The sequence below is a fragment of the Sipha flava genome, unplaced genomic scaffold (assembly GCF_003268045.1).
Source record: "Sipha flava isolate LNK unplaced genomic scaffold, YSA_version1 1_pilon_pilon, whole genome shotgun sequence".
NCBI lineage: Eukaryota > Metazoa > Arthropoda > Insecta > Hemiptera > Aphididae > Sipha > Sipha flava.
This window is the reverse complement of record NW_020272783.1, coordinates 1,028,254-1,056,054: the sequence shown is the minus strand read 5'-3', so window position 1 is coordinate 1,056,054 and position 27,801 is coordinate 1,028,254. Positions and strand designations below refer to the sequence as shown.

The following is a 27,801-nucleotide window of genomic DNA, read 5'->3' as shown; positions in this document are numbered from 1 at the left end:
CATGGGATTTACCGGATGGACACGCGACACTACTACTACCACTGGTACTAGTATAATTAATAATAAAAATAATAACACTATTACTTGTATCGCTCCAAAACAGAACTGCTATTATTATTACTTATTACTACTACTACTTATTACTACTACTAGTTACTAATACTACTAGTTACTACTACTACTACTACTACTACTACTACTACTACTACTACTATCAGTACGATACGATAGATCCGACCTGCATTAGACGCCTTCAAACGTTTCGGTCCGTCAGTATCAATACGAACGTCCGATCGCCAACTGCACACACGCTCGCGCGCGACGACGTTTTCAACGTGCGCATCGTAAAGAATTCTCATCACCCGGAAAACACTATATCCTGACCGTTTTTTTTTTTTTTATTACTTCACGCGGACGAGGTAAGTCACACCACATAAATATACACTATACATTTAGTCGTATTCATTATAGCTGTATAATTAATCGAATACAGTAGTATTTTCATATTCAAGAATTTTGCATTCCAAACATTTACTCCCCGTTTAGCTTATACGGTTGGAATTTCTATTTTTTTTTTGGGTTTTTTTTTTTTTACATTAAAATTCAATTACACCGATTAAAATGGTCTTGTTTTTGCTGCCATATATATATATATATATGATTTTTGTCCCATACAAATTGAACATGTTCGTCTGTTTAATGTTTGTACCCTACAATATTTATAATACTACGATTGTTGTAGTCATGTTTTATGAAATAATAATGTTAAATTCGCTATTATATTAACGAAAATGTATTATTTTATATGTTAATTTTATAATTTAAAAATCGTTTAAAAAATTATAATTTATGCTTTTGTGATCGTGATATGTTATAGATTTTAATAATATTGTGTAATAAATATTGAAAATGTAAGGCACATTATTATTCAATAAGAATTGTAATATTTAATTACACTTTCTAAAATAATATATGAAACACAGTTGCACCATTTTACGTGGGTTATTATAATTCATTCCCATAGAAGATATTTTTGGTCATGTGTCATCTATTTTGCTAGCTGTTTAAAAGTTATTTTAACTAGTAATTATTTGAAATTAATAAAAGGATTATAATATTAATAATTATTAACTAACTACTAAATATATATATTTTAATAATACACTTTGATTTAATATATTTATATACATGTATATTTAAAATAATTTAATCAATATAACAAGGAAAACCCAATAGTAAATTATTCGCATTATACATTTTTTCATGACCACTTTACCAGTTAATTAATTGCTGATTTATGCTTTTGCGAAATAATCGTGTATATAATAAATATGCTTTAAATTTTAGTAATCATTTTGAGTATATTATATGTTTTTTATGTTGTAAGTTACAATAATTAATTTAAAATTTAAAATCTTTTGCAATTTTTAGATAATCTCATCGTGTTTGTAAATAGTTGTTTACGATTTACAATTTTTATTATATATTTCATAAAAGTTATTAATTTATATATTATTATACGTTTAATCATAAAGTTGAGTCACATAATATTGTTAGTATTTCGTCTGCGATATGCATAGGCGTGCGCACGGAGGGTGCCGGATGTACTCGGGCACCCCTGAAATATTTATTAAACGGGGCCCTATAATTTAAGTCTAAGATTAATAGGCCTGCATTTTAACTGATGTTGTTCAAATTGAATGTGATTTATTCTAAAATATTTGGTAAAAAATAAATGATTTTTCGTAATAGACAGAATAAAACTAAATTTTATAGATTTTTGTGCAAAAATGTATTATAATAATATAACAGTTAGTGTGTATTCAGTAGCAATAGATTACAAAAATACAAATCATAAGTAGTCGAAGCTATTTAGGAAAAATATATGATATTCAAGGAAAAGATGTTCATTAAAACTAATTACAGTATTCAATAAAAAATTAAAGCTATGTTACACGTTTTGTTAAGATAGGGCCCAAAAAAATAGTAAACACCCCCTGAAATGCAGGTCTGCGCGCGTCTATGGATATGTATATCTAATTGCTATATTTTTTCATAGTAATATTGTAATAAACAATAATTAAATAGATTTCATTAGCTGTAAATACGAAAGAAGAATATTATTCTAAAATTAAACCGAAAGTTTTAAATATTTTGATGTGAGATCTGGTGGCGAATTTTCATAACACTCTATACACTTAGACCATGTTTGTGTTCTGTGTTACCCATTACTCAATCGCGTGTTTATGTGTATTATACATTCCACTTGAGTATTTCAATAAGTATATATTTAATTGTTTAGCAGATGAAAAAGGAACAGAGAGATTTTATAAATTATCTTAGTTGCCAAAGTACAAAGTTTCTTAACTCTGTACGATTATGAGGTTTTTTTTATCTAGTGTAGTGGCATAAAAAGATAAAAATGTAGAGATGCTAATTTTATGAAAACCTTTTCTGCTTCCAACCTTCTGGTTAGATTTTTTCTTGAAGTGATCGATCAAACTAAAAAGTTTTTTGCTTTTCAGTCAAAAACTAGAACTAGACTTATAAGTACCGATGACTTATGAAATTTGTCAATTCATACATTTTTTATTAGATACACGATGACAATACACCGTTCAACTGACAGAAATATATAAAGTATCCTGTTTCTTGAACATCTTGTTCTTTCCACGTATGTTTGATAGTTGTCAATTTTTATAATATTGACCCATGGGAATTCACGATAAAAACGTTGCGCTCAAATCATGTAAGTTTAATTTTGTTTAATAATATTATTTGTTTGACCATGTGGGGTGCATAACATGTAAAAAAAAAAAAATTAAGTATACTGTATAACTGCATCCGAACGGTGTGTATAAAAAGAAGAGATGGAGTTCGAAACTCATCTACATAGTTTTTCGGCACATAAATAAACATGCGGTCTTACAACGGTTATCGTATGATGTTTGTGGAAAAGTTTCTCGAAGAATTGTTTCCAACAGTTTTATCAGTAGTTGATATCATGTAGGATTGCCAGAGAAACACTTTCTCTGAAAAATAAAAACTAAATGACATATTATTATTATTATTACGTTTCATTTACATCGCAGTATGATACATATATATATATATATATATTGTACGTATAACAATTGTTAAAACGATGCAACAGTAACCGCGCACGCAGTGGTATGACCACAGTCACTTTTGCTCATTGTAATTTATATCATAAAATGTACTCTTTTCCTTTAGTTCTCAAAGCATTACGATGTCATGGCTTGTCTTATTAACTTATCGTGTTATCATGGTAGAATGATATAGTGTATTGGTTGAACCAAACGAACACAAAGAACGTCTGTTGTCTGGTAATAATATTATGAAGACCAAAAATGATAACTCATTTATACGACGGTTTCACGTGAAAATCTCGGTTCTTCGGTAGACTCGTGATTTGAATATGGTTAACGAAGTCATAACATTATTTAAGTGAATTTTTCATAACTTTAGATTTTAAATTTGAATTTCCCATTTGCGCGAGTTGTGTGTAGCTGCGAGTGCGTTATGAACATTTTCTTTGATCTATCGTCGAGAATGTACACTGCCATTACTTTTAGATGTTTGAGAAAAGTAGTCAAGGTCCCATTGTACTTGGGCAATCATATAAGGGATCAAGCTCCTGAGATATTTCAATGCCCTCCTAAAATCGTTATCGTATTTTCTGTACACGTTTAATAATTTATGTTTCTAGCGCGTACGGTCAACGAATGACAACATATTTTCATAAGCATATTTTCCGTATTATTCGTGCGGCCATTATAGGCAGGAAATAGCCGAGTGCAATATTACGTTGTTTGCATGTTATTGCTTATTATTATATGGGTACCCATGTATGCGATATCGTAACGTTTCACGTTACGTGTACACGTCCTGCAGCCACGTGTGTGTCTGTCGGCTACAGATTGGAAAAGAAAGACGCGCGTTTTCCTAAACAATACCTATGTGTACACCTATATAATACGTACAACAAATGCATATACGATAAACCGAGACGATAACAATAATAATAATAATAATAATAATAATAATAATAATAATAATAATAACAATAATAATAATAATAGCAATGATAAAGAAACGTTATACGCGCGTTATGGGGGCATTACGACAGATTATTACACAATAAAATAATAATAATAACAATAATATATTTCAATAAATATTACGGCATGTCTTCCCCTGCGGTTCTGCAGGCGTGAAGCGAATAGTGCACTATTGGTCGGCGAATAAATCGTGTGAAAGCGACATCGGCGATGATCGAAAAACGTGAGTGGCGGGACAGGTAATTGTTATTAAAGGGACTGAGTAAACCGTTTAATTTTCTTTACATTTAATTTACTTGTTTAATTATACAGTTAAAAGCTCATTAGCCAATGATCAAACTAATAGTCTGGGTATCTATTATATTTTTACATTAAATGTTGTATAATACGCAACTTGACTATTTTTTCCATTCGTTTGTAAAATGTAATTAACATATGCAAATGTATTTTTTCATTAAACTACGCTTGGAGAAGTAGTGAATACTTATTTCATCACTGCTGTGTACACCATAATAAACATTTAACAGTCTACACGTGAACATTTATTTTCAAAATTATTAATCGAGGTATTTAAAAAAATTATGAATAACGCAATTAATATTTCGTAGTCCCAGGTGATCAAGTGCTTATCACGGGTGAATATATATTCCATCATCTAAGTCAAGTTCGTATAATATTTTATATAAACTTGAAATTCAAAACAAATTTTTTTGCTTTTGTTGGATATATTCCAAAAATATTATTATAGATTACAATACACAAATATAAATTAAATATACACGTTTACTGATGAATAATATAAACATGTTTAAATAAAGAAGCCAGTAGAATTTAGGAAGTTAATGATCAATGAAATAATGGGAATGTTAAGCGATTGTTTGAGAGAATATTTGAGTCGTGAGCGGTATAACCGAAGGAAGATAGAAATAAAAATAGGAGTTTTCTCCTCGAAAAAAGAGAAGGACGATTAAAAATGATGTGATTGAAATCAAAAACAGCTTCTTCGTGGGCTCTAGAGGAGAGGAATTAAGGGAAAGCTTGAATGTTGAATTTCGTAGTCATATAATACGGACTTGTGTTCAATTTTTTTGTAAATTCGATTGCCTTTAGAAAATCGTATAAACGATAGACCTTATTTGCGTATATTAAAAAAAAAAATTCGAGGGACTTATATTCCCTTACTACCAAATATTATTCTAGAAATAACGTGCTTTCACCATAATAATCAATATTGTTATACATTCGATTAATAGCTAAATATAATATTATTTAATGTACACGCAAAGTTGGTAAAAATTAATTTCAATCGAATCAAAATCACTAGCACCGCGTCCGGCCATTAAAATTTCTCGCGTTCGGAAAAGTGTTACCCGGAGCCGTAATTGTCTCCGAGGTACGTTACTGATTTTATGCGTCCACGTCTTCAGCCGTCGTTATAATGTAATAATAATATATTATATTCAGGTTGCTTTCTCTCGGAATTTTCCGCAACGGGTCGATTATATCCTCTTCGTTTTTCGGTGTCATTATCGTTCGTCTGTATACACCGCGAATGGCAGCCCCAAAGGAAGCAACCGTGAAATCACAACGCTAGAGGTAAAATCGATGCTGTGAAACCGGACGGTTTTCACGGGGTTATTATAATAATTATAATACATTAATACATTGCCGTTCAATTTCGCTGATGCATTTTATTTTCATACATTGCTGCTCTTATATTTCGTATTGCAACGTACGTCATGTTTATGGTAAACGCTCGTCAAATGTCATCATGACGTTAATTTAATTTGGAAGTGGATCAATTGAGCCTGCTAGATTACCACCCTCCACTCGGTTAGGGGTAGGATCGAAATCAAAATTATACGCGGTTTATTCGGATTGGAGAAATCCAATCATGTTCGTATCATGACCACATCGTAATAGAAAACAAAATAAAACGATTAACAACTTTCTAATACACTTATAAAACTAAAATTATCTAAAGACCCGTCGTAGCACTTTAATAATATATTTAAATTTAGTAGAACACCGAATTAAAAATATCTTCTTTTATTGCGATGGTAGGTATATATCGTTATCATTTATCAACAAATATAATACGGTCAACTCTCGATAATTCAAATCTTTGATAATTCGAAACTTTTAGTAATTTAAAGTAATTGCTTAAAAATCTTGCAGTAATTCGAATAAATACATTCGGTAATTTGTTGTAATATGTTATGAAAAATTAGCTACCAACAAGCGACAATTTGAAGTTTCATCCGTTCCACTACTGATTTTACAATATTTATATTGGCCTATTATAAAATCAATGTTTCAGTGATCGGAAATTCGAAGAGTATTCACCATATGTATTTCTTATCGTATCGTATCTTATTTCATCGTTAATAATTTAGACAATAATCTTAATTACAATAATTGTAACTATTGTGGTGATACGGTGCGTAGTCTCACTATCACATTCTAACCAACTGTCACACCATTTTATATATTTTTTAATTATCTTATATATGTTCCTTGTGTGATATTAAGTATGTAAAACTTGTCTATTCGAACGTCGACGGTTACGGCGATCGCTTGATCGAAATTTGCTTCCTCTCGCCACCGATACATCGACCGAGTCTGACGTTTGCCAATATTGTCTCTCCACCCAAACACATACTTTTTATACTCACTTGTGCGATTTTTATATTTGTGTTCCGTCGAGCTATTATTTATTTATTATTACTCTTTCGAGTGTTCGCTCAAAATACTATTATTTTTATTATAACTATATCGCTTTCGCATATCTTATTTTAATTACCCTTCTGTGAGTCATTTTAGTGAGTAGTCCATCACAACCATCAAATAATACGTGTACATCAATTAATCAATGATAATATTAATAATAACCATAATAATCGTACACAATTGTGTATATATTTATCTTGTTAACTCCGATAACTATCAAATTATTATCGAAAGTATACATATGCTATTTGTATCTTAATCTTATTTTATCGTGTTATAATTTGTTGAAAGTTTTATTTTAGTATTGTTTTGCCGGTTACAAAGCAAAGTTCTTTAGTTATGAGGGCATCTTATCTAAAAAATACATGTCTGATGATTTCGGAGAAAAAACAATCGATTAAAGCTATCGAAAAAGGTGACAAAAAAACTAAAGTGGCCAAAAAAGTAACTCCTACAATTCTCAAGTGTTTTAAAAAATCGAGATTTACAATACAAATTTAAGAAATAGAAAATGATCAGTTAAATGTTCAACTGACACAATAAAATTTCCTGTCAGCTCAAGAAAATGTAACTTTCCCTGATTACGTCAACGTGGTTGTAGATTTTGCTGTATAGGGAGTTCTTTTTGACGTCGATATTTTAGACAGTACATTAATGAAAACGTTGAAGATGACACAGATCCTCCGTCTCTAGTAACTTTAAAAGAAACAAGTCCATTATTGGGAAAATTACGAAACTTTTCACTCCAGTCAGAAGTCAATGTTTAAGTTTTCAAAGCTTTATTTACTTTAGAAAATATTATTGAAAAAAATGAAACTAAGTTCACTGAAGCAGAAAATAATAACAGATTTGTTCAAAAAAATGATTATCTCAATTTTAATTATAGACAAATATAATTAAATTTAGTAAGTTAGTAAATATCACGTATTAATATACACACATACGTTGTAGATATTATTAATCATTATTGAACATAACAGTATAGTATACATAAAGGCAAATGTATATTTTATTTACATTTTTGAAGAACAATAAATGCATAATACATAGTAACTATTGTTACAACTGTTGTAATATTACCAAATTTGATGAAACATTTAATAATTATCAAGGCTCGGCACTTAATGCGCTAAAAAGTACTAAAATATGCGCATAAATATGCGTTAAAAAACATCAAAATATGCGGTATAATATTCAGTAAAAAATTGGAAAATAATTGCTTAAAAAATAATAAACCGACTACTGACTAGTGTACACTGTACAATGAAGTCCCTTACATGCAGATGTATGGATGTATGTAGTATTATAACGAAGAGAAATAATATTGTGTATAAGCTGATAACCTATTAGTTAAACATAATTGTTTACGAATTACCTAGGGTTATAAAATTTGTTTATGTCATGTTACAACATATTATTACAGTAGTAAATTTGTATAAAAATAAATACAGGCTGGCGGTGGTCACTATTACGAGTTCTCCCTATTATAGAGATTATAATATTATTGTTAAGCAGGACTGGGCAAGATACTTAAAAAAAAGGTATCTAAATACAAGGTATAAGATACTTCAATATTTTTAAAGATACTAGATACAGGATACGGGTAGCTGAGATACATATAAGATACATGATACTTTATACTTTTATTAATATTTATTTATTTATTTGTTTATTCATTTACATTAGGTACAATAAAAAAGAATATAAATATATTTATAAATTGTAATGTTTATTTATTAACTATTAAATGTTTAAATTTAAAAAAAATGATATGTAGTATTATAGTAAAAGTATTTTTATGTTATATCTAGGGTTGTAAAATGTCATGAAATTTATTTTCATGAAATATATAATTTGAGTGAAAATAAAAATTTTATTTAATTTCAGTAAAAATATAATGCTTTATGTTTTATTTTTTATGTAATACTTTTTGTATTATTAATTGTATCATACTAAATAGAAATAAAAAAAAAAAAAATTATATAAATTAACAATAATCACCATATTAATTTATAGTTAATATAATTTATAAATATTGATTTAAGAGGTAAGAGACAAATAGTCATTGAAACACCTGAAGAAATTTCACAAAATATATGATAGATGAATTTATAAATAAGTTGCCATCAGTCCCATTACTCATCAGCTATCATATTATTGCAGAAGTTTCTCATCAAAAAAATATATTGGTAAGTACCTAGTGAATTTAAAAGTTAAGTACATATTTATAAAATTTATTGTGAAACACACAATAAGTATTATAACAGCATCTGGAAATGTTTTTAAAGATAGATGAAACTTACAATTCAATATTGGAGTACAATATTGAATTTTATTTATATACAAATAATAAATAAAATAAATAAATATATATATATATATATATATATATATATATATGTGCATAAAATATAATAAACATAATGTAATTAAATACATCTAATTTAATAAAAAATAAAAATTAGCTCATTTTCATAGTTAAACAAATCACTTATCAATATAAAATATAAAATCATAATAATTAGCCATTAGGTAAATATACATTTTTAAATACTATACTATTGAAAGTATGGAAATTAATATTAAAATAACTGAATTCATATAATATAAATATATTATTTAAAGATAACAATATAATAAAATAAAAATAAGTTCCTTTGAATAGTTAAACAATTCATAAATTAGGGAAATATAATGTTCTCATTAATATACTCAAGAAAGTATGGAAATTAAAATTTATATAGCTGAAGACATTTCAGAAAACTTGTAACATGTAAATAAATCACAGGCGATTAGAACTATTACTTATTAGACGAATATTATCATAAAAATAGCTGTTATCAATAATAATGCGTCGGTTTTGTCGTTACTACATATATATATATATATTAATATTAAATATATTTGTGGTCGTTACCTATTTATAGGCAGCTGATAGACTATACCATGTCGAATGGGAAACTGATTAAATGACATTTGACAGTCACTATCTCAAACGTAAAAAAAAATATTATTCAATATTTCATGTGAAATATTTCAAATTTACAACCCCAATTCCATGTTTTAAAATAAATTCCTAGTTACCTTTTAAAGAGACTAATTTCAATTAATAATAAATATTAATAATTATTAAAAATAAATAATTTCATTTTTCAATTCACATTTATTATTTCATCAAAATTTAATTTGTATAGAATGTTCCATCTAAGGATTTTGGAATATTAACAATTAAATTATTATTCATGTTTTTAGTAATAGATACTTAAAATCAGATGATACTACACAAATATCGCGTAGACAGAAAATATGAACCGATCATCACACAATCACAGTCTAAATAAAAGTTTAACGCGATAAAATTAAGAAAACATTCTGCCAATAAACTGGATTTATATAATTTACTAATTACAAAATTTACTCATAATAAAGATTATATGTAATATATATTATACTACATTTAATTTTTATTATGAGCAAATATTGTATATATTATTCACTAATCAAGTGAATGCCTTCAACGTGAAAAACTTTAATCTAAATTATTAATAATTTTTATTACATAACAATAGATTGTATCTAATATCTTTAATCATAAAATATACTAGATACAAGTTAAAAAAGTATTTAAATTCACGATACCATACATTAAAATAATATATCTTGAATACTAGTATCTAAAATACTACCCAGCCCTGTTTTCAAGTGCATTGGGAGCTGGAGCAATACAAATAATAGCCGTTGATGAATTAATTAATTTTGTCAAACGATATAAAACTTAGAATTTTAGTTGTCATATATCTAATATTTTATTATTAAACTATACATTTTTTTAAAAATTTTTGTTCAATCCATGAAATATGCATATAAATATTCTTAAACCCAAAATATGCGAATCGGTACAAATGATAACAAAATATGCAAAATTATGCAACAAAAATGTTTATATCTGAAATATACATACTATGAATCGAATTTGTATCGAATCAGAATTTTAACATGAACTTTCTAGACAAATATGCAAGTATCTAAAGTTCCGAGCCTTGATTATTATAAAATTATTTTTTCGTAACTAAGTAATTCAAACTTTTGGTGATTTGAATTGTTCATAAGTCCCACCTATCTCGAAATATCGAGAGTCGACTGTACTTCAGCACATTTTAGTTTCATTCAGTATAGTTTTTAATTTAATAATATTTTGAAATGTTTTCTATTATTTTTTATTCCATTACATATTCGTGTTCGTATGATTTGAAAAGTCTTGGAAGATTATTTTCTTGGTATCATCTTTAGAGAGTCCTTGAATACATAGTACATTTTTTAGAAAACGTTAGACTTAATAGCACCGTCACCGTCGTAACCTTTACCAAAAGTCTCCGGTGAACGTTTGCGTAATTTACAGTGTTTACACCAACAATACATCCGTGTAAACAACGATGTTCCATGTACCATGGTTCAAATTTAATTTATATTTTAAATCGTGGTACGTACATTTTGCACCGTGATAACGATATGATAATGCAAGTACGTAACGTACAACGGTTGTCCTCCTATGATGGAATCGCGAAAAAACCGTTCCGTACGAATACATGACTGATCCGACAAAAGCTTGGGCATTAGTCGGTAGCGGACGGGGGGGCGATCGCACGACACACGAGCAAGGGGGCGAGTGTGCGGCGCTCCACGAGGTCGTCGCGCTTCGTTATCGAAAACAACGGACAATGAGAATATATTATAGATGTATAAAAAAAAAAAAAACGAAACAAAACCGGCAAAAGAAGACGGGACGAAATATTCGCGCGAACAAAAACCCAGTCGGTCGCGTCTCGCGGATTTCCTGTTTCACCGGATTCGGCCGTGAAACGTTATGTTGACTGTCCCCTTAGTCAACAGTGTTCATCGCACGTCAATGATGATTTTGCTTACGCTCGACAGAAACGGATTGTTTGATTCAATGCAATATGGCCGAGGATGGTCAGGTGCCATTTTTCTTTTTTTTTGTCAACTGCTGTTTTTATCCCGTAAAAATCCTGATGACCATACATATAATGGAGAACATGTAAAAAAAACATTGAAATGCTAAAATCCGTAAGCTGTGTCATAATTGTATTTTTTACTCTACGGATATTAAATATATATGATTACATAAAACGTCAACCGAATAAAATACCTTATGATATACAGCATTACTCCATTTCTTTATATATATCATGATTTTCCAGGTAACTGAACCATCCAATAGAGCATAAGTAAATTGGCGTGCGTATAATCTCATTTTTTGTCGAAGATAGAAATCAAAAAGTTATGTCACATCAAAATACAACGCATTCTACGTACGAAATTTGAAGGTTGATCGTGGGCCGCACGAAAAGTGTATTTAAATGAAATTGCTGTAATAATATGGGTACAACGTACCTTAATATATGCGTGCCCTTGTTGTGCGATACGCGTCGTATCTTTAACCTAACCCGTACCGCGGTCGCGGTAGCGACATGGTTGTCCCGCATTATCGCGTTCACGGTTCAATTGATGTGCGCGTTCCGTTTCTTCTTAGCGTACTATTATTTTCGTAAAGTTTTGATACAAAGTTTCAATGGTCGCCTGCGGACAGAATGCGGATGTCGGATTTTTATTGTCAAACAAACTAGCTGTTAATCTGCGGGTAATTCACCAGACCCGTGTTTACGTATTTCTGTTTTATTTTTCAACTGTTTGCTGTACAGACTCAATGGCGCAAATCGAAGTAATTAGCTGCATTTATTTTCAATTTGTTTTACCTTCCGTGTTTATCGTATCTAGGTTTTTTTCACGACGCTCGTTTTAATATGTATTTATTTCGTCTAAAGGTATATTTCATTATAGACGAAATCATGTAAGAGCGCTATTTAATATATTTGTAACTAAACTAGTATTAACGGTAGTTAATACTTGTTACAAAGATATTAACTTATGAGCAACAGCTTTACTTGTTTAGAACTTATTCGAACTTAATAATAATTTATGTTAAGGTCTCCATTTTGTACCATAAAAGTACTTGTTGCAAAAAGTAGTGGCATATACAATAACAAGTATGATTTCGTGCTAATATTCACATCTATAGTGCCTTGATGGTGTTAAATGGTCTGCAAAACGTGATAGATTAGCAATGATAGATTGGCATAAGTTAAGGTGATCATTAAAAAGCTAAAAAGCTAATACATTTGTTTTTTTTTTTTTTTTTAGTATTATTTTTATTAATTTATCATCGATAATATCTATTTTTTCTCATCAACAATAGAAATAATTTCATTATCAATTGAAGTCCGAAATTTTCGTATCGGTCATTAATTCTCTATTAATTATAGGTCGATTTCCGTTGAACATGCATTATTTTTTATAGCGTACATGTACATATTACTTGTACGGTACCCTTCAAGCGTTATTGTTATTATCATGGATACTTTTTTCAGTTTTTTTAGCGTTCTTGTTCTAGAAACAAATGTTTACTTTTTCATACGATTTGTTATGATCGACTGCAGTGTAAATTTGTCTGTTCAACTCGAATATGTATATTAACTTACAACGACTACATGGGGTCCGATGTTAAACTTTTTTCAATGCTATAATTATTAATGTTTAGTGTTTTTATTTTTTTTCATCATTGACAAAAATATAATAGTTTTCTGCAATTGCAGTATTGAACTGTTCAATATTTTTATACGTTAGACTTGAGTAGTTAAACTAAACTACGATTTTTGATTAATTGGCTTGAAATTAACTTATTTTAATGCACAAAACATTTATTTAATTTTCTAAAATCAATTGATGAATGTTAAATTTAATATATTTTTATTAAATTAATAGCTAAAATTTAAAATATCACTATTTAAATTACTAGAAATTAATCATTTTAAATTTTGAATGTAAATAAAATAAATTGACCTTTTGAGTTTTGGTATAGCGGATTAGACTTGCATTATTAATGCAATCTATATAACACAAAATTAATTATTTTATATAAATATTTATAAATACTTACTTGACGTAATTTACAATTAATACCAATTTTTCTTCAGTTTTTGTCAATTTCTGACCAGAAAATAATATTTTGAAAATTAATTTTTTTTTTTTGTGTATTTTCGTTTAAGTATAACTGTTAAACTTTTGGTATGGAAATTAATGCTACTCAACACTGTTTCCAAAAATAAATTGAAAAAAATATGATTAGAAAATAAATAGTCTTGGCTTTACATAGAATTTTGATACCTAGCATAATATAATATTAACTAAGTAGCTCGGAAACTATTTATTGGTAATGTAAAAATTAAATCATGAGAAAATGGGTTTTTGTCATTCACTTTACCTTTAAAATAGTATTATTTTTTACAATAATATAAAATTTGATTAATTTTTTTTATTTTATTTTTTGATTTATTAAAATTTTTTTTAAAACAAACACAACGGATGAATACAGTTTTATTTTTATAGTTGAGAGAATTATATTCAATTGGTAATGATGTGGAATATTTTGTTGTATAAAATTTCATGAAATGAATTTGAAATATATTTAATGATATTTTTATAAATGTAATTTGTTTGTATTTTAAATCATTGATGAACCACATATTGATAATCACACATGAATTTTAATGATAATGTTTCCATTACTGAATTATGAAAAATCTTAGAATAATAGGCTATGTTTTACTGTTAATATTAACCAACCTTGTATCTCACGACGTAATAAAAAATAAAAATATAAAACTCTATGTTTATTATTTTCATAACTAAATATACTCGTTACTTTTTTCAAATTTTTTATTTTTTTTATTCAATAATAATATATATATATATATTTACTAACTACACGCATAGTTATTTTAACCAATAAGTTCACTTTTATGTAATTTACAATTTAAATTTATATTGTTAGTTTAATCGTCCTTGAAAAAAAATAATAATATGGCATACGACTACCATAAATTAGCTTAAAAACTCCATGTAAATTTTAATTTCGAAGTTAAGATTTCCAGTACGAATTTTAATTATTATTGTAACAAAGAGGATATTTTGGTTCAATGTTATTTAATTTCATTGGATTTTAAAGTTTCAGGCATAATTAAATTAGAATAGATCTTAAATGTTCATGATAGTTATGGTAATTTTAAAAAATCTACTTTATGTTTATTATTTTCTATCATGTTTTATAAGCTTTAGATTAAAAATTATTGTAATAATAAAATACTCTTGAAATCATGCACATTTATATATATATATATTACCTATTTACTGAATAGTAAAAACTAACACAACTAATTCGAGTATTAAAATGGCATTACTGTTTGTTTATATTACAGGATTACTTTAATGTCATCTTTGACATTAAGCCCACGAAATAAATGCCATACACACATTTTATTCATTAAAAAAATGATGTTTTTAATATTCCCGTGTAAATTTGTAATAGTCAAGTCCATATGAAATCTGAACTATTTGTTTTACTTATAAGGTTACTTCAATAAAATCAATTAAATTTTAATTTTAATCGCTCGATGATTTACTAAAATTTACCTTTCATTTTTCAAATCACCAATTTTAATGATAATGATAATAATTATCTTAAGAAGTATCAAATGTTTCGAAAATTTTCCATAAAAAGCTCATTATTTATAGTATAAATCAATTATGATTTAATTGTCTATTGTTAAAAAATCAGTGTAATTTTTTGTGTGATCTATGCTAGATTTTAAATGTAAAAATGAAATCCGAATCATTCATCCTTCAATTATTGCAGTTCCATTTAAATTATAATACAGTATATGATATTATTGAATGGTAAATTAAAAATTTGTTTCCAGTGGTGATGTTTTCATTTAAAAAATATATTGTATTCATAGAGCTTACCGTTTTTATATTTTTCGTCCGACAGCTATAGTACATTATTGTGTTGCTTTTATGTAACCGTATTTGTTAGTCGTTGTGATGCTTTATGTAATGCTGAAGAGTAAAATCAGGTATTACGGAAAAATCAATTAAAAAAAAAACCAAATTCCAATTACGTTTAATGAAATCGCAGTCATGATGAGGAATAGATGATTTATCCTAAATGCCCATTTCTACAGACTGTGCCACTGATAATGATACGATGATACACATCTTATTGTATATTGACCGATAAAAACATATTATTCATAATTCGTATGTATAAGAAATATCGTTATTAATTTTTGTATTACAACAAGTAATTTTCTTCAGAACCATATACTACTTAGAGTTGATAGGAAATACTTCTGACGTAATAAATACTGCGGAAAAGTTATTGAGATATAAGGAATATAATATTTTAAAGCAATTATTAGATACAGAATAAAGGTTCCGTAATAGTTATACCATTAGTTATAAATCTTTTAACTTATGTCGCATAAATTCGTAGACCACAAGGCCGTAACAGAAAAAAAAATTCGGAGGGGGTCTAACATTTATTTAAATATAGATACTAAACACTTCATTTTTACGTTAAAATATAACATTTTATTATTATCATTATTACAAACATAAGTCATCATTATAATATTAAATTTAAATAATAGTTGATTATTTATAATATACATATTATAGAATTATCCACATTATTTAAAAGCACAAATAAAAAATATAAAATATAATTTTTTCAATATTAAATTTACAAAATAATTATTAATTTATAGACTATAAGCAAGCTATATGTTGTCTATTTTATATAGGTACTAGACCGTTTTTGTCTATTGCAAGCGAACTAGACCCTCTGCAAATCTGCTATTGTTATTTGTATTTACTTAACAAAAACGACTTCAGCAGCTATATTTTCTTTATACGTAGGTATATAGAGATAATAAGTAATGTCTTTCTCTCCCTCTCTGGGGAATTCGGATACACATTATATAAGTAATACTACAGACCTTTTGACGGTTTCAGCGCACATAGGAACTGATTCATTGTTATTACCTTTCAATTCTAAAATAGAAACTGTTGATTCGTTATACGCACAAAAGGCGGGCGAGTATAAAAGTTCCAATACCTGCGGAAAAGTCGTAAGAAAAGTACATCATGCACCATATGGTGTTATGAAAATAATTTTTGTAGAATATTGATTTTTACAACATTTATTTTTTTAGGACTTCGACGAGTATTTGAATCTTTTAAATTTTTTATTGCTCATAGATTTCGATCATTATTTTTAATTAAATAAACGAAAAAAATAAATAAAATGTGCTATAACGGAAACATATACAGCAGTGCTACAAGTCTCGGTTGGAAATTTAAAACATGTAATTACACTCTGGGTTCGAAAATAAAAATAAATTATGCAGATTTCGTCACGTATATCAGTACATGATGTACTATGAGGAACACATTTTGATCACGATAACAATAAAATATTTACATTTGGAAATTAAAACTAGAAAATCAAATAATTGTTAAACACACGTTATTGCACCACTCCATAATTAGTAAATATGCAAAATGATGATAAACAGGATACGTGTCAGTTAGATGAATTCAACAATGATTTGTTGATAAATTTGTTTTATTGCTAGTAACAAAATTTCCTGTGCTAATTGTTTTTTCGTCGGTCCATTTTCACAGCTATTATATACTCGTATTTTAATTAAATAAGAGTGTATTGTACTGTATTGTGTGTTTAGTATTTGCTTCCATATGTAGATTTAATTGTGGGTTGCTTGCGCGGTACACCGATAATGGCCTACATAATGTAACAACACGTCAGGATTTATTCGAGAATGATGTTTTTTATTTTTATAATACGTTATAAACATCGATAGAATTTTATATTTGATAAATATTCGATTAAAAATAATATTAATATTATATTAAAATAAAAGAAAATTCTAAGTGTAAAACATCATAAGAGCTAAAAATAATGATACCTATTTATCACGTACATTTTCCATACAATTTTGTGCGACCTAGAGATGTGTTTAACCATCTGAAACCAGTGAAACAATCAGGAATTATTTTTGGGAATGCTAAGCACATAACAATAATATCATCCCTGTTTAGTTGATGTTCGAGATGGAAAGTGTGAACACTTAAGTATTCCATCGAAGTATTTAAAAAAATATATATAACTTAACTTTAAATAACGCTGTAAATATTTTTGGGTACGTTTGCTCGTATTGTCTAGTTTAGCGGTTTTCTAACTTTTTTGGTTCATACATCCTCAAAGAAAAAAAAATAATCATCCCTTCCATAAATAAATAAAACAACATTTTTTTTAATGAAAACAAATTAATATCAATCTGAAAATAAATACATGTTAGTGTAATATACAATATATATGTTTGCCTTACGCATCCACCATAAGTACTTGCACCTTAGGTATGCCTCATAGTAGGACCATTGATCTAGTCTATAAAAAAAAATGTGGGCGCTTTAAAATATTTTTTATTCTCCCCAATACAACTTTGAGCAAAAATAACTTAAAAAATAAAAATATAATTAATTCAAGTAATAGGTTTAGTTCATTTTCAGTTTCTTAAGTTTAACCTAACAATAAAAACCCTAGTTACCACAAATGAAGCAATCTCTGTGTACCGGCTTCGTGAACATATTATATTAGGGTGTGTGCCTAATGTTTTTTTGTAGCCCCGATTGCTAATAAAACGGCATGTTTAGTTATACATAATATATTATAATATGTTCGATACTTCGAATGGGGGAAAATGAATTTTCCAATTTTCGCTTAACCCACGTCAACGTTTATACACATACTCAGGTAAACGAAAGCATATTAAATATTATATTTTACTTGTATAAGGGGCAGTGACGAAGGGCATAATAACATAACTGTTGCACGCTGCGCGCACGAGACGTTTATTCGTTGAGATAACATTTCATCAACGTAATAAATATTATAATATTATACGAATATCATTAAATGGAGGCGAACGATTACTTTTTTTTTTAAATTTCTTGCGGATTGATTTTTCATAACGTATTGCGCGCGTGCTCGTTGAATGTAATATAATTGCGCAGATTGTGCACACGATCGTTTCCATAAATCACGCAAATGCGTATATAATTATTATTAATTGACTTTCGACTTGTACGCGCGCGTGCGCTACCGGAAGTAGACTCGAAGACGCAGCGACGGCAGCGGCGGTGGTGTAATCTGGTTTTGTTTAATAAGTTTTCAGAGATCATAAATCACGTCTGAACATCATCTGCAAGCTTTAACGGAACGCTCGATTACTATCGATGTGCGGCGGAATAACATTATAATAATATTTCTGTATTATGTATTATTATGTATGTATTGTAGGATATTTATGTTTAACATGTAACGGTATTCAATAATGGGCTTCAGATACGTTTTTATTAGTTTAAAATTGTTCGACCCCTCCCTCCATCGTCGAAGTGTAGGTACTTTAGAGTTTGGAAAAAGACTGGTTTTGGGGGTTTCAATTCTCGCCGTTGAATCGTTCAGCTTTCTATTCTTTCCCACTCATCGTAAAATTGCTATATTATACCGTTAGATCATGAAAGTCAAGCTAAAAAAAAATTAAATTAATTATTTTTAACATTTTAAAATAATATTATCTATTTTTCTATTCTTATTTTCACAGGATTTTCAATCTTAAACCACCCCTTAAATGAGATTTTTGGTTAAGTATGTAAACATCCATATAACTTCTATTTTATTTTGACAATTTCGGAAATGAGATGATAAACAAAATAAACATTGTTTGGCTTTTAACTTGGTTTAGAATATTTTATAATAACTTCATTTTTCCGCATTGATAAGATGTAATTTATTTTTTGGAAAAATAATTATCTTTAACGTGTGAATTATGTTTAGACAGAAATGTTTAAAATAAGCTCCCCTTTCACTAATCTACTATTGTTAACTATACTTCATAACATTATCATTAAAATTTACATCGTAATCAATATTATAGTTTCAATTTTTTTTTCAATCAAAAAAAAAAAAACAATAATCATGCGTTTTAGATTAAACTCGTAAACAACATTTTGTCGGTCATTTTTCGATACAGAATTATTTAGTTATTTAATTATTTGTGAGAAATAAATTTGGTTCATTTGGATATTGAAAATATATTGCAAATTTTTCGTTCACATACATTTTCTATATAAGTTAATTTTCATATGGAACTCAAATTGTATTAAGTTTATAAATTATGTAAGGTTCAAACGGTAAAATGCTGATGTAATTAAAATTTGACAGTGATAAAATAAACATTATTATTTAACGATTATTTAATACCGAAATAAAATTTGTTCGAGTTATTAACCACATACGATAAAACACGTTGTATATTATATTGAAATTGTTGGATTTAAATCAAATCAGGAAAGTCATCTGATTAAATTTCATAAAAATTAGTTATTGTATTTTAAACGGAAAAATTCTCTACTAATTCGGTTCATTGAAATTATTCGTAACTATAAAAATATTATAGGATATAACTAATTCTTACCTATAGCTATATGGACTATAAACAGTTATTTCATCGAGTAGTGAACTTTGTCGTACATCATTTCAATATATGTATACTAGCTATATATAACTAGTATATCAGTTATTTTATTGCAAATGAGTACAAGAATATCTATAGTTCATTTTCAGTTTTATTTCTCTTTGGTAGAGCTTAAGTAATATTTAATGATTTTAAAGATTAAAATATAACAACTTTGGTGTGCATGATACTTATTGAAATACAGATAATCCCAAACTACTTAATACAATTATGTTCTATTACTTTAAAAAGATTTAAATATACACTAAAAATGGTATGACTGAAACGATAGGTTTCTTAATATAAAAAAATACGTTGCTATGTGTATCTTAAAAAAAAAAAAAAAAAACTCATTATTTTTGATTATAATTTTAAACAAATTAAAATACCTCAAGTAAATGAAATTAATGATCTCAGTGTTACTTTTGATTCAAAACTTAACATCAAACTTTATACAAATAATATTTTTAAAAAAGAATCAGCTAATTTAGATTTTATCAAACGCACTTGTAAAAACTTCAACGATGTTCATGCTCTTAAATTATTGTGAATTTCTCATTAGTACGTTCTCGATTGGAATATGCGAAAGTAATTTGGCACGAAAATTAAATAACACAAAATCAAGACCACTTTCGAATTCAAAAAATTTTTTTAAGATTTTTAAGCTTCCAACGTAAAATGTATAAAGCTCCTTATTCTGATTATAATATTATGAATGAACTTTTCTCTATTTTACCACTAAATGAAAAAAATATTTAAACTTTTAAATTTAAAATTTCTTTACAGAAATAATCGAACTACTTAACTTAAAAATAAACTCTCTAAATTCTAGATACAGATAGCTTTCCTGTTTACCAAATGTATGTTATCCTCCCCATCTAATATTTTAATATCTTTAGAAAATTCTATAGAAAATGTGGATTTATTTATTTCGTTATTTTCTTAATAATCGTATTTTGTGTATTCATTTATATTTATGTATTTATTTATGTAAAATTTGATTAAAAATGAAATACAAAATTTAAGTTTAAGACAAATTTAAGCTAAACTCATCCCTGTGCGCTGATGTCCTCAATTGCGTTAATTTAGTTTCTATTTAATGCATTCAAATTGTGTTTGTTTTCTGATCTCATTAATAACCTATTTGATTTATACGCACAATGCACACGTAAATTATTTTAAGCGAAGAGGGGTCACGTTTACGAGTTCCATAAAAACGTCAGTATCGAGCAACTCAGCCGAGTACACTGTACTTAACAGATAAGTACTCGCGAGTTAATTTACAATGGACATTTCGTAGTTATTTCTTAAATTACCGACTTTATGTTTTTCATGTGAAATTGATGTCAAAAGATTTTGGTGAGCGCTCTTTTTTTTTCTTTTTTTTAATAATAATGATTTGGATGCACTGAAAAATAAACGTAACATAATGGAAAATTCAAGATACCTCAGGGAAAGAAAAGAAAATCTCGTTATGATTAAAAATTAAATCAAGTACCATATTATGTTATCATGATGATACTTTATATTATAATACATATTATAAAATACGAAGTTACGTTATTATCGAAACTCATAATGGATGTGTATACCTTCGAAACAACAATATCATACAGTAAACGACAAAACTTGAAATATTTACGTATTATATTATCATTTAACTTAAGCTATAGGTTTATAAAAATATTTATGTAATTATTAGCGGATGTTGATGGGTTTTACTTTTAATCTTGGCATCTTCGTTGCTATATTATTTGCTAAAATATATTTAAATAACATATGAATTAATAATTAAATAATTTTATTATCAAAAAATCATAAATTAAAATATAATATTGTTAATATTATGTGTTACAGGAATCGTTTCATTTTTGTGAAAATGTATTGGTTGTTTAAATTTGTTGTTGGTCTGTTGGCCTTAACTGCAATAGGATCAGTGTCAGCCGATGATACGCAAAAATGTGTGCCTCCTGGACCTGGGTTGACGCTAAACGATTTCCTTTCCGGAAAATTTTATCTGTTTGAACGGCAACAGGCATTCAGCATTAAACTCCTTCAAACCGCGGTGGCCGCTTCACCCAAGCAAAATTTGATATTTTCACCGCATAGCATTTATACTGCTCTTTTGATCACTTATTTCTTAAGTGGCAACCAAACTGAAGAAATACTAAAGAAATTTTTAAATCTACCGCCGGAACAGGTACGATAATAAATAATTAAAACTATTAGGTATCCAGTGAAATCGTAATTGATTGTTCATTTCGTCGTTACTATTGGCAAATCATTTTAGTGTATGAACCAAAAAGGAAAAAAATATATGAAATTGTTAACTACCATATATGTATATTTATTTAAGAATATATGTATATGTGTATGTAAATGTGTATATGTATTTATAATATATATACACACATTTATGTGTAAATGAAGAATTATTTATTATCTACTTAAATTAATTAAAAAATAACTTCTGTAACTTCTTTAACTTTTCACTTCGTTTTACATACATTTCGCGCTTTAATTCAAATTAATTACATTTTGATGGAAGTTTCGGCAGGCTATAAATATTTAAGAATGCTTTAGTAATTTTTTTTTCATGCATGCCAACTTGGCTCTACATAATATATAGTAAAAACTTATTTATCATAAATCTCTGAGCAAGTGTTTTTTTTATTCAAACTTTACAAGAGTTTCGATTCGCTTTCATGTGTTTCATATGTACATAAATGCGTATAAAGTCTCGTGGACCAATGTATTGATTTATTAATATTTATTTATGCACTTTGTTTGTGTAGAGCAAACTGAGCGTGATGCAAGCGTACAGAATGGAAAAACTATTTCAGTCGATGAGAGCTCTGAACGCCAGCACCGATTACGAGTTCAGTTCGGTAGACCGTCTTTTTATATCCAAACGACTGCCGGTACAAAAATGCATAGCCGATGTGTTTAAGGATGAAGTGCACAAAATGGATTTTGTCATCGATCCCGAACTTGCTCGTATGTACATAAATAACTGGGTGGCCAACCAGACCAACGATCACATTAAAGATCTATTACCTTCGTCGAAAATTTCGTATAACACGAGACTTGTGCTGGTAAGTAACATTCGTTACTCTGCAGTTGGTTCGAAACACCAGCTGTTCAACATGAAATTAGGTACCTAATACGTTTCTACGTTTTCGCGGTTTCAGGCGAACGCCGCATACTTCAAAGGCTTGTGGAGCTCCAAGTTCTCTTCTGAAAGTACAAAAGAAGAAGTGTTTTATACGTCGCCCACCGAAAACGCATTAGTTCCGATGATGTGGCAATCCGGTAGTTTCAACCTACGTAAGTGTTACGCATCTAAAACGACTTCAGACCGTAAACATGCATTCAATATTATTCATAATATTAGTGATCGTGGGTTTGAAATTTGTCATGTAATATTTTGACTGACATAATAATAGAGTTTTTGCACAACACTGGTTAAATTCTGTTTATGTAAATATGTTATTTTATTAGTTGGTGCATTTATTCGATATTTAGCCACCAATTATCTATTTTGAACAAACTTAAACTAATTTCTTTTTGTAAAAAATAAATAAAACCACACTCTTATAATTACACCGAATAATAAGCTGAATAATAGTCTAAAAATTAAATATTCATATTTTGTCTCGTTTATTATTTAATTTTGGACAGTACCGCTATCACCATTATACACTTTATTTTATGTGTGTTACTGTCGGGAGGTTCGCTTATTCCATATGATTAATAATGTTTATTTGGCATGAATGTATTTAGGTTCATGCATAATTTTTATGGGGTTTTCACGACAATAATCACCGGAGTAAAACATTATGTTCAGTATGCCTGTCGGTCGGACTAAAACCCGTTACGTGTGTTTCTATAGTAAGCTCCGAGGAATTGGGAGCGCACGTATTGGAACTGCCGTACAAAGGTGGCGACATCAGTTTGTTCGTGATCCTGCCACCGTTCAACAAGCAGCGAGGCATCATCATGCTGACCAAGAGACTCAACACGAACATTCTACAGGACATTGTGGCGTCCAATGAATGGAGGTCGCGCACAGTTGAAGTGTCTCTTCCCAAATTCAACATCGAACAGAGCATGGACAACCTTGTGCCAGTAAGTGTTTTTATTTTTATATTGTGCGGACGCGCTGTTGCGAAACCGTGCCGCGCATACCTGTTGAGTCAACGCGATAGTGATTGCCTCGTAGGCGTGTTCTATATTTCATTATATCCGGGACATTTTCTAATTCACGAGACCAAAGATCGTGTTCCACGTGATGTTTCGTACCGTGCGCCGTGCGCCCCGTATCAACTGACAGTCGACATGTTAACTCTTTGACATTTCGGTCACTCTGAGCGAGTCCGCCACGTTCGGAACCGTCGAAAACGAAAAATTAACGAAACAAAATACGAGGTTAGGTCGAAAGTTAGTTGACCGTCGATCGAACGAACTAAAGCGTGATTGATCGGAGTAGAAAATATCTCGTATGATTTCGCGAACGTCATCGGGATCAGAGACGATGTACCGTTGTTAGACGTTGTTGTACCGCGTGCTGGAGTATTGTGTCTTGGATCGCGAACACCATTACTAATACGTCACGTTTTCCAGATACTCGAGCAAATGGGAATCGGAAACTTGTTCAAAGGCGCGGCCGACCTATCGGCGTTGACGGGCAGCTCGCGCGACGTGTCCGTGGACGACGCGGTTCACAAGGCAAAAATCTCCGTAGACGAGGAGGGTACGATTGCCGCGGCCGCCACGTCGTTCATCACGTCCAGGTCATCCCGGCCGATTGAGCCATACAAGTTCCGGTGCAACCATCCGTTCGTGTACTTCTTGTTCGACAAAGTGACAGGATCGGTGCTGTTCATGGGGGTCTACAACTCGCCCAAGTCCAACTAGACGTCGTCACGTGACTCATCTGCGACCGCTTATCCAGCGCTTTGTTCATTACTTACGATACGTTATCATTACCGGCTTGGGCCTGGATTAGGTTTTAAGATTGTAAATATTCGTGTTAAGTATATGGTACACTATTATTTTTACCTTTAACGCGTGACGCGTATGTTCGCGTCGTTGTACATCTTACAGGCAATGTCCGCACGGCGGTTGGTCAAATATTTTTTATCGTTCGACAAGATTTGGTCAACTTTATGATGTTGCGCTTTGGGTGTCACACGCGACTTGATATTAAACTAAAAACGGTTCGTGTTGCATAGTTATATAGCGCTCGATAGTGTTCTTGGTTGTACTTGTGACGCGTAATTGGTACAACGAATTGTACGTTATTCGTTAAAATTTGCGGCTTAAGTATACATTCTTAAGCCATGGCCATAGAAACTTTTGACGTTTACCAACAATAATCTTAAAATTAGGCAGTCTCCGGACATCGTTCGTGGAAAATGAACATTATAACATGTACAAAAGTCGAATACAAAAAAAAAAATCTCCGGAAATTTCCTACCCACTCGATTTGTTTTCCCCTCATCTTGGATTTCGAATCGTCAAAACTTAGTGCTGTACATATAAATATAGATTTACTGACTTTGAGTAAACCATTTTCGATTGAAAATAATTTATTTCTCCTTTGATAAGACTAAAATTTCAATGGCTCCCGCGATGATGTAAGATTCGCATAAAAAAAAAAATTAAAATTTGGTCTTAGAGATATATTTTTAGGTTACCGGTATCATCGATGATTCTCATACGTGTTTTGTTATCACATTCATTTATTCTAGAAGTCTTCGACTGAATGTTTTTCAATTTAATATTAATATATTTTACGATCAATGAAGTTTAGAATATATTATGGAGTACTTTATTCCAATTTTCAATTGTATTCCATCCCTTACAACATCACCGAATTTTGATTTATTAATCAACACAGTTGTGTTTCGAGAATTATATCAATCAATTAACGATTGCAATACTGCCAGTATTTGAGTTATAGTGATCGATAAAAATAATATAAATCCAACACAGCCACAAATCAAAGTATTTGATAGTTATCTTATATTTTTTCTCAGTAAAAAAATCTAATTTAAACAACCATAAATTATCATTTTCAAAAGACGATAAAAATATATAACAATAAATATAATAAATAATGATATATTTTATTGAAATATTTTACGGAATTATTTTTAAATCATGTGAAGGTTTTGAGGTAAAAAAAAAGTCAGTACCGACGTAAATCATGAACACTGTATGTTACTAAAGTGCAATCACATCGGTTGAGTTTACGGAAGCACATATTTCTTTAAGAAAAATGTGATTCCGATAGCCGAAAAAAAATCCCTTATTTTTAGTTACTGTGGTTGCATTCCGATGCGATGGTACACTACAAGCACTAAACGACCATGTTGTATAATATTATTGTGTATAAATAATGCATACGTGGGTTTTTTTTTTCAATCGATTTGCTCACGTTGAGTTAGGATATCATTATTATATCCGATGGCGGGTTGACTATTGCGACACGTGTGTACGAAAAGCGGTTGTCCCGTGAGGTGTCGCCTTAAGTATATAAGCACGCAATTAAGAAAATCACTAACGTTAGCGAGTTAGTATAACAATATCATAAAACGTACTTGTATAGTATTTTATATTTTCCCGTATATAGTCGTGTACTATGTATGTCCACCGCTTTTATCGCGCGTCGAAACTATTTTTATTACATTTTTTGTGTATTTTTATGTGTATATTTTAATTTATGTATGTGTAGTATATGATTTAGTATATTATGTATATTACTGTATTCATTAGAAAATTGTTTTTACATAACGGTGTTAACGTTTAAAGTAAAATAAATTACACGACGCACTATTACTTGCGTTTTCACACCATACTATTTAGAAACGAGTCAAGTTATCATATTCGATACTTGAAAACGTATCAAACTGCAGTTATAAATGGCGATGTTCCCAATATATCTTATATATAAATATTTTTCATTTTTATCGTTGTTTAAATATTTTTCATACTTGTTAAAAGACAAAATTTAAATTACTATTGTTGGTCAATGTAACACGTCAAATTAACAGAAATCAAATAACTTTATTAAAGTGGTTCTCACATTGTACTCCGTGGAGCTTGAGAGTTCCGTGAGAGAAGTCTAAGGGCTCTGAGGCTTCGTCGGAACATCTGAATTAATAAATTCAAATATTACTATATTTCTTAGTTACAGAAGGAAAACATTGGTACGATTACTTTAATTGCACAATTAATTTAACGTTTTTTACTTGGCCGCATATTCCCATAATGATATTATAATACTGTACCCGATGTGTTTGCCATCGGTCGTTTCGGAATGGCTAATCTCAAACAAGTACAATAATGTTGTAGCGTGCCCCTTGAGATGATTGAATTATTTCATATCGTCTTCGGTAACCCTTTTGACCATCAACCGTATTTTTCTATAGTATTTTTATTTTATTTTTCAAGACTCGGTAAGAATAATC

The 27,801-nt window shown here is 29.2% G+C and overlaps 1 protein-coding gene across 1 annotated transcript; it reads left to right on the top strand.

Moving 5' to 3' along the window:
- LOC112681987 (serine protease inhibitor 88Ea-like) lies at window positions 1-26,420 on the top strand. Its single transcript, XM_025552390.1, has 6 exons — window positions 1-44; window positions 22,184-22,526; window positions 23,122-23,421; window positions 23,518-23,653; window positions 24,219-24,454; window positions 24,950-26,420. Exons 1-6 carry the CDS (start codon window positions 16-18, stop codon window positions 25,241-25,243), a joined length of 1,338 nt encoding a protein of 445 aa, XP_025408175.1. The 5' UTR covers window positions 1-15; the 3' UTR covers window positions 25,244-26,420.
- Window positions 26,421-27,801: the final 1,381 nt, after the last annotated feature.

What these genes read in the sequence shown, in the direction of transcription:
- LOC112681987 (XM_025552390.1), top strand. Translation starts at nt 16, where the DNA reads ATGGACACGCGACACTACTACTACCACTG. An exon ending in TAAATCTACCGCCGGAACAG is followed by an intron (nt 22,527 to 23,121) that starts GTACGATAATAA and finishes TTGTTTGTGTAG; the next exon opens with AGCAAACTGAGCGTGATGCA. An exon ending in GCATGGACAACCTTGTGCCA is followed by an intron (nt 24,455 to 24,949) that starts GTAAGTGTTTTT and finishes CACGTTTTCCAG; the next exon opens with ATACTCGAGCAAATGGGAAT.